This window comes from Amblyomma mixtum, chromosome 2 (assembly GCF_055824585.1).
Source record: "Amblyomma mixtum isolate Tamu chromosome 2, ASM5582458v1, whole genome shotgun sequence".
Classification (NCBI taxonomy): Eukaryota; Metazoa; Arthropoda; class Arachnida; order Ixodida; family Ixodidae; genus Amblyomma; species Amblyomma mixtum.
Genome location: NC_143013.1, coordinates 163,582,275 through 163,595,936, shown reverse-complemented (window position 1 = coordinate 163,595,936; position 13,662 = coordinate 163,582,275). Strand labels below are relative to the sequence as shown.

Genomic DNA, 13,662 nt, shown 5'->3' with positions numbered 1-13,662 from the left:
ACTGCTTCGCATGTGAGGGTTGAGATTTGCTCACAGGCCTTGCAGGGCTCCGAAACGAGCTAATCGCGGTTAAGATTGTGCTCAGAGGTAATAGTGCATTTGGGTATTTGTTTCAGTTCCAGATTTACTGCTTCGCATGTGAGGTTTGAGATTTGCTCACAGGCCTTGCAGGGCTCCGAAAGGAGCTAATCGCGGTTAAGATTGTGCTCAGAGGTGATATTGCATTTGGGTCTGTTTCAGTTCCAGATTTACTGCTTCGCATGTGAGGGTTGAGATTTGCTCACAGGCCTTGCAGGACTCCGAAAGGAGCTAATCGCGGTTAAGATTGTGCTCAGAGGTAATACTGCATTTGGGTATTTGTTTCAGTTCCAGATTTACTGCTTCGCATGTGAGGGTTGAGTATGCTCACAGGCCTTGCAGGGCTCCGAAAGGAGCTAATCGCGGTTAAGACTGTGCTCAGAGGTAATATTGCATTTGGGCATTTGTTTCAGTTCCAGATTTACTGCTTCGCATGTGAGGGTTGAGATTTGCTCACAGGCCTTGCAGGGCTCCGAAAGGAGCTAATCACGGTTAAGATTGTGCTCAGAGGTAATACTGCATTTGGGTATTTGTTTCAGTTCCAGATTTACTGCTTCGCATGTGAGGGTTGAGATTTGCTCACAGGCCTTGCAGGGCTCCGAAAGGAGCTAATCGCGGTTAAGATTGTGCTCAGAGGTGATATTGCATTTGGGTTTTTGTTTCAGTTCCAGATTTACTGCTTCGCATGTGAGGGTTGAGATTTGCTCACAGGCCTTGCAGGGCTCCGAAAGGAGCTAATCGCGGTTAAGATTGTGCTCAGAGGTAATACTGCATTTGGGTATTTGTTTCAGTTCCAGATTTACTGCTTCGCATGGGAGGGTTGAGATTTTCCACAGGCCTGGCAGGGCTCCGAAAGGAGCTAATCGCGGTTAAGATTGTGCTCAGAGGTAATATTGCATTTGGGTATTTGTTTCAGTTCCAGATTTACTGCTTCGCATGTGACGGTTGAGATTTGCCCACAGGCCTTGCAGGGCTCCGAAAGGAGCTAATCGCGGTTAAGATTGTGCTCAGAGGTAATACTGCATTTGGGTATTTGTTTCAGTTCCAGATTTACTGCCTCGCATGTGAGGTTTGAGATTTGCCCACAGGCCTTGCAGGGCTCCGAAAGGAGCTAATCGCGGTTAAGATTGTGCTCAGAGGTAATATTGCATTTGGGTATTTGTTTCAGTTCCAGATTTACTGCTTCGCATGTGAGGGTTGAGATTTGCTCACAGGCCTTGCAGGGCTCCGAAAGGAGCTAATCGCGGTTAAGATTGTGCTCAGAGGTAATACTGCATATGGGTATTTGTTTCAGTTCCAGATTTACTGCTTCGCATGTGAGGGTTGAGATTTGACCACAGGCCTTGCAGGGCTCCGAAAGGAGCTAATCGCGGTTAAGATTGTGCTCAGAGGTAATATTGCATTTGGGTATTTGTTTCAGTTCCAGATTTACTGCTTCGCATGTGAGGGTTGAGATTTGCCCACAGGCCTTGCAGGGCTCCGAAAGGAGCTAATCGCGGTTAAGATTGTGCTCAGGGGTAATATTGCATCTATGTATTTGTTTCAGTTCCAGATTTACTGCTTCGCATGTGACGGTTGAGATTTGCCCACAGGCCTTGCAGGGCTCCGAAAGGAGCTAATCGCGGTTAAGATTGTGCTCAGAGGTAATATTGTATTTGGGTATTTGTTTCAGTTCCAAATTTACTGCTTCGCATGTGAGGGTTGAGATTTGCTCACAGACCTTGCAGGGCTACGAAAGGAGCTAATCGCGGTTAAGATTGTGCTCAGAGGTAATATTGCATTTGGGTATTTGTTTCAGTTCCAGATTTACTGCTTCGCATGTGAGGGTTGAGATTTGCTCACAGGCCATGCAGGGCTCCGAAAGGAGCTATCGCGGTTAAGATTGTGCTCAGAGGTAATACTGCATTTGGGTATTTGTTTCAGTTCCAGATTTACTGCTTCGCATGTGAGGGTTTAGATTTGCTCACAGGCCTTGCAGGGCTCCGAAAGGAGCTAATCGCGGTTAAGACTGTGCTCAGAGGTAATACTGCATTTGGGTATTTGTTTCAGTTCCAGATTTACTGCTTCGCATGTGAGGGTTGAGATTTGCTCACAGGCCTTGCAGGGCTCCGAAAGGAGCTAATCGCGGTTAAGATTGTGCTCAGAGGTGATATTGCATTTGGGTATTCGTTTCAGTTCCAGATTTACTGCTTCGCATGTGAGGGTTGAGATTTGCTCACAGGCCTTGCAGGGCTCCGAAAGGAGCTAATCGCGGTTAAGATTGTGCTCAGAGGTAATACTGCATTTGGGTATTTGTTTCAGTTCCAGATTTACTGCTTCGCATGTGAGGGTTGAGTATGCTCACAGGCCTTGCAGGGCTCCGAAAGGAGCTAGTCGCGGTTAAGATTGTGCTCAGAGGTGATATTGCATTTGGGTATTTGTTTCAGTTCCAGATTTACTGCTTCGCATGTGAGGGTTGAGATTTGCTCACAGGCCTTGCAGGGCTCCGAAAGGAGCTAATCGCGGTTAAGATTGTGCTCAGAGGCAATACTGCATTTGGGTAATTGTTTCAGTTCCAGATTTACTGCTTCGCATGTGAGGGTTGAGTATGCTCACAGGCCTTGCAGGGCTCCGAAAGGAGCTAATCGCGGTTAAGATTGTGCTCAGAGGTAATACTGCATTTGGGTATTTGTTTCAGTTCCAGATTTACTGCTTCGCATGGGAGGGTTGAGATTTGCTCACAGGCCTTGCAGGGCTCCGAAAGGAGCTAATCGCGGTTAAGATTGTGCTCAGATGTAATATTGCATTTGGGTATTTGTTTCAGTTCCAGATTTACTGCTTCGCATGTGAGGGTTGAGATTTACCCACAGGACTTGCAGGGCTCCGAAAGGAGCTAATCGCGGTTAAGATTGTGCTCAGAGGTAATATTGCATTTGGGTATTTGTTTCAGTTCCAGATTTACTGCTTCGCATGTGAGGGTTGAGATTTGCTCACAGGCCTTGCAGGGCTCCGAAAGGAGCTAATCGCGGTTAAGATTGTGCTCAGAGGTAATACTGCATTTGGGTATTTGTTTCAGTTCCAGATTTACTGCTTCGCATGTGAGGGTTGAGATTTGCTCACAGGCCTTGCAGGGCTCCGAAAGGAGCTAATCGCGGTTAAGATTGTGCTCAGAGGTAATATTGCATTTGGGTATTTGTTTCAGTTCCAAATTTACTGCTTCGCATGTGAGGGTTGAGATTTGCTCACAGGCCTTGCAGGGCTACGAAAGGACCTAATCGCGGTTAAGATTGTGCTCAGAGGTAATACTGCATTTGGGTATTTGTTTCAGTTCCAGATTTACTGCTTCGCATGTGAGGGTTGAGATTTGCTCACAGGCCTTGCAGGGCTCCGAAAGGAGCTAATCGCGGTTAAGATTGTGCTCAGAGGTAATACTGCATTTGGGTATTTGTTTCAGTTCCAGATTTACTGCTTCGCATGTGAGGGTTGAGATTTGCTCACAGGCCTTGCAGGGCTCCGAAAGGAGCTAATCGCAGTTAAGATTGTGCTCAGAGGTGATATTGCATTTGGGTATTTGTTTCAGTTCCAGATTTACTGCTTCGCATGTGAGGGTTGAGATTTGCTCACAGGCCTTGCAGGGCTCCGAAAGGAGCTAATCGCGGTTAAGATTGTGCTCAGAGGTAATACTGCATTTGGGTATTTGTTTCAGTTCCAGATTTACTGCTTCGCATGGGAGGGTTGAGATTTGCTCACAGGCCTTGCAGGGCTCCGAAAGGAGCTAATCGCGGTTAAGATTGTGCTCAGAGGTAATACTGCATTTGGGTATTTGTTTCAGTTCCAGATTTACTGCTTCGCATGTGAGGGTTGAGATTTGCTCACAGGCCATGCAGGGCTCCGAAAGGAGCTATCGCGGTTAAGATTGTGCTCAGAGGTAATACTGCATTTGGGTATTTGTTTCAGTTCCAGATTTACTGCTTCGCATGTGAGGGTTTAGATTTGCTCACAGGCCTTGCAGGGCTCCGAAAGGAGCTAATCGCGGTTAAGACTGTGCTCAGAGGTAATACTGCATTTGGGTATTTGTTTCAGTTCCAGATTTACTGCTTCGCATGTGAGGGTTGAGATTTGCTCACAGGCCTTGCAGGGCTCCGAAAGGAGCTAATCGCGGTTAAGATTGTGCTCAGAGGTGATATTGCATTTGGGTATTCGTTTCAGTTCCAGATTTACTGCTTCGCATGTGAGGGTTGAGATTTGCTCACAGGCCTTGCAGGGCTCCGAAAGGAGCTAATCGCGGTTAAGATTGTGCTCAGAGGTAATACTGCATTTGGGTATTTGTTTCAGTTCCAGATTTACTGCTTCGCATGTGAGGGTTGAGTATGCTCACAGGCCTTGCAGGGCTCCGAAAGGAGCTAGTCGCGGTTAAGATTGTGCTCAGAGGTGATATTGCATTTGGGTTTTTGTTTCAGTTCCAGATTTACTGCTTCGCATGTGAGGGTTGAGATTTGCTCACAGGCCTTGCAGGGCTCCGAAAGGAGCTAATCGCGGTTAAGATTGTGCTCAGAGGTAATACTGCATTTGGGTATTTGTTTCAGTTCCAGATTTACTGCTTCGCATGTGAGGGTTGAGTATGCTCACAGGCCTTGCAGGGCTCCGAAAGGAGCTAATCGCGGTTAAGATTGTGCTCAGAGGTAATATTGCATTTGGGTATTTGTTTCAGTTCCAGATTTACTGCTTCGCATGTGAGGGTTGAGATTTGCTCACAGGCCTTGCAGGGCTCCGAAAGGAGCTAATCGCTGTTAAGATTGTGCTCAGAGGTAATACTGCATTTGGGTATTTGTTTCAGTTCCAGATTTACTGCTTCGCATGTGAGGGTTGAGATTTGCTCACAGGCCTTGCAGGGCTCCGAAAGGAGCTAATCGCGGTTAAGATTGTGCTCAGAGGTGATATTGCATTTGGGTATTTGTTTCAGTTCCAGATTTACTGCTTCGCATGTGAGGGTTGAGATTTGCTCACAGATCTTGCAGGGCTCCGAAAGGAGCTAATCGCGGTTAAGATTGTGCTCAGAGGTAATACTGCATTTGGGTATTTGTTTCAGTTCCAGATTTACTGCTTCGCATGGGAGGGTTGAGATTTCCTCACAGGCCTTGCAGGGCTCCGAAAGGAGCATATCGCGGTTAGGATTGTGCTCAGAGGTAATATTGCATTTGGGTATTTGTTTCAGTTCCAGATTTACTGCTTCGCATGTGAGGGTTGAGATTTGCTCACAGGCCTTGCAGGGCTCCGAAAAGAGCTAATCGCGGTTAAGATTGTGCTCAGAGGTAATACTGCATTTGGGTATTTGTTTCAGTTCCAGATTTACTGATTCGCATGTGAGGGTTGAGCATGCTCACAGGCCTTGCAGGGCTCCGAAAGGAGCTAATCGCGGTTAAGATTGTGCTCAGAGGTAATATTGCATTTGGGTATTTGTTTCAGTTCCAGATTTACTGCTTCGCATATGAGGGTTGAGATTTGCTCACAGGCCTTGCAGGGCTCCGAAAGAAGCTAATCGCGGTTAAGATTGTGCTCAGTGGTAATACTGCATTTGGGTATTTGTTTCAGTTCCAGATTTACTGCTTCGCATGTGAGGGTTGACATTTGCTCACAGGCCATGCAGGGCTCCGAAAGGAGCTATCGCGGTTAAGATTGTGCTCAGAGGTAATACTGCATTTGGGTATTTGTTTCAGTTCCAGATTTACTGCTTCGCATGTGAGGGTTGAGATTTGCTCACAGGCCTTGCAGGGCTCCGAAAGGAGCTAATCGCGGTTAAGACTGTGCTCAGAGGTAATACTGCATTTGGGTATTTGTTTCAGTTCCAGATTTACTGCTTCGCTGTGAGGGTTGAGATTTGCTCACAGGCCTTGCAGGGCTCCGAAAGGAGCTAATCGCGGTTAAGATTGTGCTCAGAGGTGATATTGCATTTGTGTATTCGTTTCAGTCCCAGATTTACTGCTTCGCATGTGAGGGTTGAGATTTGCTCACAGGCCTTGCAGGGCTCCGAAAGGAGCTAATCGCGGTTAAGATTGTGCTCAGAGGTAATACTGCATTTGGGTATTTGTTTCAGTTCCAGATTTACTGCTTCGCATGTGAGGGTTGAGTATGCTCACAGGCCTTGCAGGGCTCCGAAAGGAGCTAATCGCGGTTAAGATTGTGCTCAGAGGTGATATTGCATTTGGGTATTTGTTTCAGTTCCAGATTTACTGCTTCGCATGTGAGGGTTGAGATTTGCTCACAGGCCTTGCAGGGCTCCGAAACGAGCTAATCGCGGTTAAGATTGTGCTCAGAGGTAATAGTGCATTTGGGTATTTGTTTCAGTTCCAGATTTACTGCTTCGCATGTGAGGTTTGAGATTTGCTCACAGGCCTTGCAGGGCTCCGAAAGGAGCTAATCGCGGTTAAGATTGTGCTCAGAGGTGATATTGCATTTGGGTCTGTTTCAGTTCCAGATTTACTGCTTCGCATGTGAGGGTTGAGATTTGCTCACAGGCCTTGCAGGACTCCGAAAGGAGCTAATCGCGGTTAAGATTGTGCTCAGAGGTAATACTGCATTTGGGTATTTGTTTCAGTTCCAGATTTACTGCTTCGCATGTGAGGGTTGAGTATGCTCACAGGCCTCGCAGGGCTCCGAAAGGAGCTAATCGCGGTTAATACTGTGCTCAGAGGTAATATTGCATTTGGGCATTTGTTTCAGTTCCAAATTTACTGCTTCGCATGTGAGGGTTGAGATTTGCTCACAGGCCTTGCAGGGCTCCGAAAGGAGCTAATCACGGTTAAGATTGTGCTCAGAGGTAATACTGCATTTGGGTATTTGTTTCAGTTCCAGATTTACTGCTTCGCATGTGAGGGTTGAGATTTGCTCACAGGCCTTGCAGGGCTCCGAAAGGAGCTAATCGCGGTTAAGATTGTGCTCAGAGGTGATATTGCATTCGGGTATTTGTTTCAGTTCCAGATTTACTGCTTCGCATGTGAGGGTTGAGATTTGCTCACAGGCCTTGCAGGGCTCCGAAAGGAGCTAATCGCGGTTAAGATTGTGCTCAGAGGTAATACTGCATTTGGGTATTTGTTTCAGTTCCAGATTTACTGCTTCGCATGGGAGGGTTGAGATTTGCTCACAGGCCTTGCAGGGCTCCGAAAGGAGCTAATCGCGGTTAAGATTGTGCTCAGATGTAATATTGCATTTGGGTATTTGTTTCAGTTCCAGATTTACTGCTTCGCATGTGAGGGTTGAGATTTACCCACAGGACTTGCAGGGCTCCGAAAGGAGCTAATCGCGGTTAAGATTGTGCTCAGAGGTAATATTGCATTTGGGTATTTGTTTCAGTTCCAGATTTACTGCTTCGCATGTGAGGGTTGAGATTTGCTCACAGGCCTTGCAGGGCTCCGAAAGGAGCTAATCGCGGTTAAGATTGTGCTCAGAGGTAATACTGCATTTGGGTATTTGTTTCAGTTCCAGATTTACTGCTTCGCATGGGAGGGTTGAGATTTGCTCACAGGCCTTGCAGGGCTCCGAAAGGAGCTAATCGCGGTTAAGATTGTGCTCAGATGTAATATTGCATTTGGGTATTTGTTTCAGTTCCAGATTTACTGCTTCGCATGTGAGGGTTGAGATTTACCCACAGGACTTGCAGGGCTCCGAAAGGAGCTAATCGCGGTTAAGATTGTGCTCAGAGGTAATATTTCATTTGGGTATTTGTTTCAGTTCCAGATTTACTGCTTCGTATGTGAGGGTTGAGATTTGCCCACAGGCCTTGCAGGGCTCCGAAAGGAGCTAATCGCGGTTAAGATTGTGCTCAGAGGTAATATTGCATTGGGGTATTTGTTTCAGTTCCATATTTACTGCTCCGCATGTGAGGGTTCAGATTTGCCCACAGGCCTTGCAGGGCTCCGAAAGGAACTAATCGCGGTTAAGATTGTGCTCAGAGGTAATATTGCATTCGGGTATTTGTTTCAGTTACAGATTTACTGCTTCGCATGTGAGGGTTGAGATTTGCTCACAGGCCTTGCAGGGCTCCGAAAGGAGCTAATCGCGGTTAAGATTGTGCTCAGAGGTAATACTGCATTTGGGTATTTGTTTCAGTTCCAGATTTACTGCTTCGCATGTGAGGGTTGAGATTTGCTCACAGGCCATGCAGGGCTCCGAAAGGAGCTATCGCGGTTAAGATTGTGCTCAGAGGTAATACTGCATTTGGGTATTTGTTTCAGTTCCAGATTTACTGCTTCGCATGTGAGGGTTTAGATTTGCTCACAGGCCTTGCAGGGCTCCGAAAGGAGCTAATCGCGGTTAAGACTGTGCTCAGAGGTAATACTGCATTTAGTAGTAGTAGTAGTAGTAGGTTTATTTGGCCATATTATATACAATAGGCCCTCGAGGTGAGGCTAAAAGAGGTAGACCAAGCATACCTCCTGACAAGGCCTACACCCCGATCACACATCATGGAAACGGGGGCCGAATGGACATGAGATAAAAAAACAATGAGCAAACATGATCACAATAGAAAATAGTTAATGATAGACAATAATAAATATCAATTAACAATAAACAAAACATTTCATAATATGCACATTTAAAAAAAAAGCAGAACACAAACACACACTAAAAAAAATAACTAAGTATACAGAATTAGCTGAAATTTAACCGGGCGAGAAAAGAATCGTCAGTTTTTTCTTGAATACAGACACACTATAACTTTCTAAAGCAATCTGAATAAGAGACTGGTAGGTATTACACAATGTTATGATTTGATAATCGGTTGTTTGTTTACCATAATTTGTTCTGGGTCTTGCAGTAGATAGGGCAACGGAACGTAGACCATACGCAACGTTTCTTGAATTATAAGTGTTAGAAAAAGAGCTAAAGTCATGCTTGACTTTATAAAAAATATGAAGAGCCAAACTAAAATTGTATGAATGAAAGAAATTGCGAACATGAAATGTTTCGAAAAGATTTGTTTCAACAGATGAGCTTGAACTTAATAAACGTAGAGCTCTTTTCTGGAGAGAAAGCAATTTGTATGAATCAGTTTTGTTGCATGTACCCCACACTAGGTTGCAATACACCAGGTGAGAATGAACAAGGGCAAAATATAGCTGTTTTTTAACTTGTAGTGGGAGGAGATGTCTAACACGATAAATAACATAAATAGATCTGGCCATTTTTAGTCTAATGTAGTTTATATGATCAGTCCAACCCAAATCGCTACGAAAAAACACACCAAGGAACCGGCAACTATGAACTTGCTCGATGTTAAAGTCATTAAAAAATAGTTTGATGTGATGATCTAATGGTTTGTTTTTTGGATGGAAGAGCATAAACTTTGTTTTGTTTACGTTTAATTGAAGTTGATTAACATAGAGCCAAACCGCTAACTCCTCAAGCCAGGCATTACATTGGTGTTCAATTACTTGGAGACTGGAGCCGGAAAAAAAGACATTAGTATCGTCGGCATACATCATGATATTAGGAGTTAATGGAATGTTTACAATGTCATTAATATAGAGAATAAATAAAAGTGGTCCCAAAATTGAACCCTGAGGGACACCGAATTTTATCATACCAAAACTGGATTTTACATCATGAATCTGAGTGTACTGTATTCGTGCAGTTAGATAACTTTCCAAAAGTGAATTTGCCACTCCACGGATCCCGTAAGTCTTTAATTTATGGAGTAGTATTGTATGTTGCACAGAATCGAAAGCTTTGCGCAGATCAAGAAAAATTCCAACTGAAAAAAGCTTAGTTTCTAAATTGTTAATTATAGAGTTCTTAATATCTAACAGAGCAGATTCTGTTGATTTACCGGCCTGAAAGCCATACTGTTGGGGGCAGATAAGATGTTTAGCTTGTAAGAAATTGTTTAGTCGCCTATAGAGTACACGCTCAGCTAACTTCGAAAACAAAGGCAATACCGAAATAGGACGGTAATTATTTGGGTCATTTTTGTTGCCTCCTTTGAATAAAACGGTAACTCGTGCGACTTTTAATTTGCTAGGGAATACACCAGAAAGTAGCATTCTGTTACAAATATGCGTAAGAGGGCCAGCAATAATTTTTACAGCACATTTGATAGGAAAAGCAGCAACTTCGTCATCTCCAGGTGAGCAGGTGTTCCTAAAAGAATTAATGATAGAAATAACTTCATCCTCTGAAGTAGGGGACAAAAATATAGATTCAGTACTGCAAGAGGGTAAGTATGAGTCTACAGTCCGAGTTGAATGACAGCTAGCAGAGGGTCGGTATGCTCCGGCAGCTAAAAAGTGTTCATTCAGCATATTGGCAAGTGAAACTCCAGCATAATTCACCCCATTGACTTTCAGCTCAGAGGGAAGACAATTCTTCCTGTTCCCTATAATAACGTTAATACCTTGCCAAAGTAATTTAGGATTGTGTAAGATTGACGAAAACTTATTAATATAGAAAAAAGATTTAGCTTTCTTTAGATTTGAGTTTAATTTATTTCGAAACTTCTTAAACTTAACTAAATCATCCGGGCATCGCGTTTCCAAAAAACGAGAGAACATTTTGTTCTTTTCTTTAATTTGTTTCAAAAGTGCTCCTGTCATCCATTCTTTTCTAGCCTTTCTATGTTTTTTTATAGTTTGAGTTGGGAACGCAGCGTAATAGCATTCAAGCAGCATCTGAATAAATATATCATAAGCACGGGACGAGTCATTTTCACCATATACATCTAACCAATTAATTGTAGACAACAAGTGACAAAATGTGGAGATGCTCTTCTCATCATTAACTCTACGAGCGTGAACGGGTTTGTTCAATTTGGTCGTATCAGGAAAAAGTGAAAAGAAAGGCAAGTGATCACTAATCCCAGAAGAAAAAACACCGGATATGCAACTCTGAGGTGGGAAATTAGTGAAGCACAAATCAATTAATGTTTCAGAGTGCAAGGATATGCGAGTAGGCAATTCAATAGTATTGTCACAACCATTAGACAGCATTATTTCATTTAAATTAATCTTCAGAGCGTTATCCTCCAAAAAGTTGATATTGAAGTCACCTAGCACAATGATACGCCAGTTGTTTTGGTTTGCAAACTTCAGAAAACAATCAATGAAGCGAAAAAAATTGTCAGAATTTCCTTGAGGGGGGCGATACACAACCATAATAGCAACTCTATGAAAAGCAATGCAGACAGTTTCAAAATCATTACAAACAAGTGAATAATCCGACAAGACCTCAAAGCACAAATAATTTTGCACATATAAAGATACACCACCACCACGCTTTCCATCTCGAAATACTGAAATAGGTTTGTAACCAGGAAACTCGCTGACATCTGCATTTGAGGTAAACCATGTTTCAGTGAAGGCAATAAGGTCAAAATTAAAGTTCAGTTTAGTTAATTCAGCTTCTACTTCTTCTGATTTATTTTTTAGGCTTTGACAATTCAAGTGGTAAAGAGATAGTGTGTTGCGAGGATTGTAAGCACCGTCCTTTAGAAAGTCGGTGAATGACTCGGCAGTAAAATAAGCCATTGTTGAGCAGGTGTACTGCGCAGTCTCGCAGCAACAGTGATTAAACCATCTTATCAATGTCCTCCTCACAAGCTATCCTGATGGCTCGTGCACCAGCCTGCTTTCGAGCGTAGATCTTTCCTTCCTTTGACCAGACGAAAGCGTACTTCATTTCCTTAGCCTTCATTTTAGCGAGCCACAGTAAATTCCTGCTAGAAGCCGTCAGGTTATCAAAGAATCGAATGTCATCTTCGCATTCTTTGCGCTTTGAAATCCAGTCTGTTTTTGTGGATCGGTTGGCAAAACGGATCAAAACCACAGGCACCTTGTCAGGTTGAGATGGAAGGCGGTGTAGCCCTTCAATGTCCTTTGCTACAAGTGTGGGCAAGTCAAGCTTCACAGCAAGGCTGTTTACTTTGCTCAGTAAATCTTCACCATCTGTCACAGGCATTCCATGTATTTCCATGTTTTGCCGCCTACTGTACTGGCTCAGGTCGTTCAATTCCTGACGCAGTTTTCGAATTTGCTGCTCGTCCTGGTTTGCCTCAATGTCGTCAACTCTCTTACGTAGGAGCTCGATTTCCTTGTCATGCCTATTAGATACTTCGAGCAATTTGTCATACGTGTCAGACATATGTTGTACAGACATTTCAATGCTTGAAACGGTTTCCTTCAAAGATGTCAGATCATCCACTTTGGCTGTGAGATTTGCCAAAGACCTACTAATCTCAGCAAGCTGTTTGCATAAGACAGCAGAAGATGCATTACTGCTGCTATCATGACTGCGAGACGCCGAAGAGCGACATGTCAAGCATTTCAGGGCTTTTCTTAATTCAGCATTTTTTGCTTTGAAACTCCGCTCCCCAACCCCTGCACACTTCCCTATATGAAACCTTTGACAGCAATCCGCACAAGTCATAAATTCTTCACCATCTATAATGTCTTCGTAGCATGCAGAACAAGGATCAAAATTTTCAGATGACATTGCAAGCAAGACACTAGACCATGGGCAGCAGTGGCAGCAGTGGCGGCAGTATGCACTGGCAGCTTAACAACAGTAAGAAAAGACAACTGACCTGCAAATTCAAAACAGTTGTTTGAGCACTCTTGTGCAGCAACGTGCCAACGCCACCGCTGCCCGATGTGTGAAGGCTCTCGACGACTTGCGCAGCTTTATAGCCAGAAGGAAGGGGCGTATCTTCACGTGATGACAGCACGATAGGCAGCCGCACACGGTGCGTCAACGAAGCCAGCAGAATGCAGATCGCGCTTGATACGGAAATTCTTGCAGACGGACAGCAGCGAAGGAACTGCAAATTCAAAACAGTTGTTTGAGCACTCTTGTGCAGCAACGTGCCACCGCCACCGCTGCCCGATGTGTGAAGGCTCTCGACGACTTGCGCAGCTTTATAGCCAGAAGGAAGGGGCGTATCTTCACGTGATGACAGCACGATAGGCAGCCGCACACGGTGCGTCAACGAAGCCAGCAGAATGCAGATCGCGCTTGATACGGAAATTCTTGCAGACGGACAGCAGCGAAGGAACTGCAAATTCAAAACAGTTGTTTGAGCACTCTTGTGCAGCAACGTGCCACCGCCACCGCTGCCCGATGTATTTGGGTATTTGTTTCAGTTCCAGATTTACTGCTTCGCATGTCAGGGTTGAGATTTGCTCACAGGCCTTGCAGGGCTCCGAAAGGAGCTAATCGCGGTTAAGATTGTGCTCAGAGGTGATATTGCATTTGGGTATTCGTTTCAGTTCCAGATTTACTGCTTCGCATGTGAGGGTTGAGATTTGCTCACAGGCCTTGCAGGGCTCCGAAAGGAGCTAATCGCGGTTAAGATTGTGCTCAGTGGTAATACTGCATTTGGGTATTTGTTTCAGTTCCAGATTTACTGCTTCGCATGTGAGGGTTGAGTATGCTCACAGGCGTTGCAGGGCTCCGAAAGGAGCTAGTCGCGGTTAAGATTGTGCTCAGAGGTGATATTGCATTTGGGTATTTGTTTCAGTTCCAGATTTACTGCTTCGCATGTGAGGGTTGAGATTTGCTCACAGGCCTTGCAGGGCTCCGAAAGGAGCTAATCGCGGTTAAGATTGTGCTCAGAGG

General features: G+C 44.4%; 1 protein-coding gene across 1 annotated transcript; it reads right to left on the bottom strand.

The window, feature by feature from the left end:
• Window positions 1-11,616: 11,616 nt before the first annotated feature.
• Window positions 11,617-12,189, bottom strand: LOC149361459 (uncharacterized). The gene has a single exon (XM_089568085.1). It carries the CDS (start codon window positions 12,187-12,189, stop codon window positions 11,617-11,619), a length of 573 nt encoding a protein of 190 aa, XP_089424211.1.
• Window positions 12,190-13,662: the final 1,473 nt, after the last annotated feature.

What these genes read in the sequence shown, in the direction of transcription:
- LOC149361459 (XM_089568085.1), bottom strand. Translation starts at nt 12,189, where the DNA reads ATGTCTGACACGTATGACAAATTGCTCGAAGTATCTAATAGGCATGAC.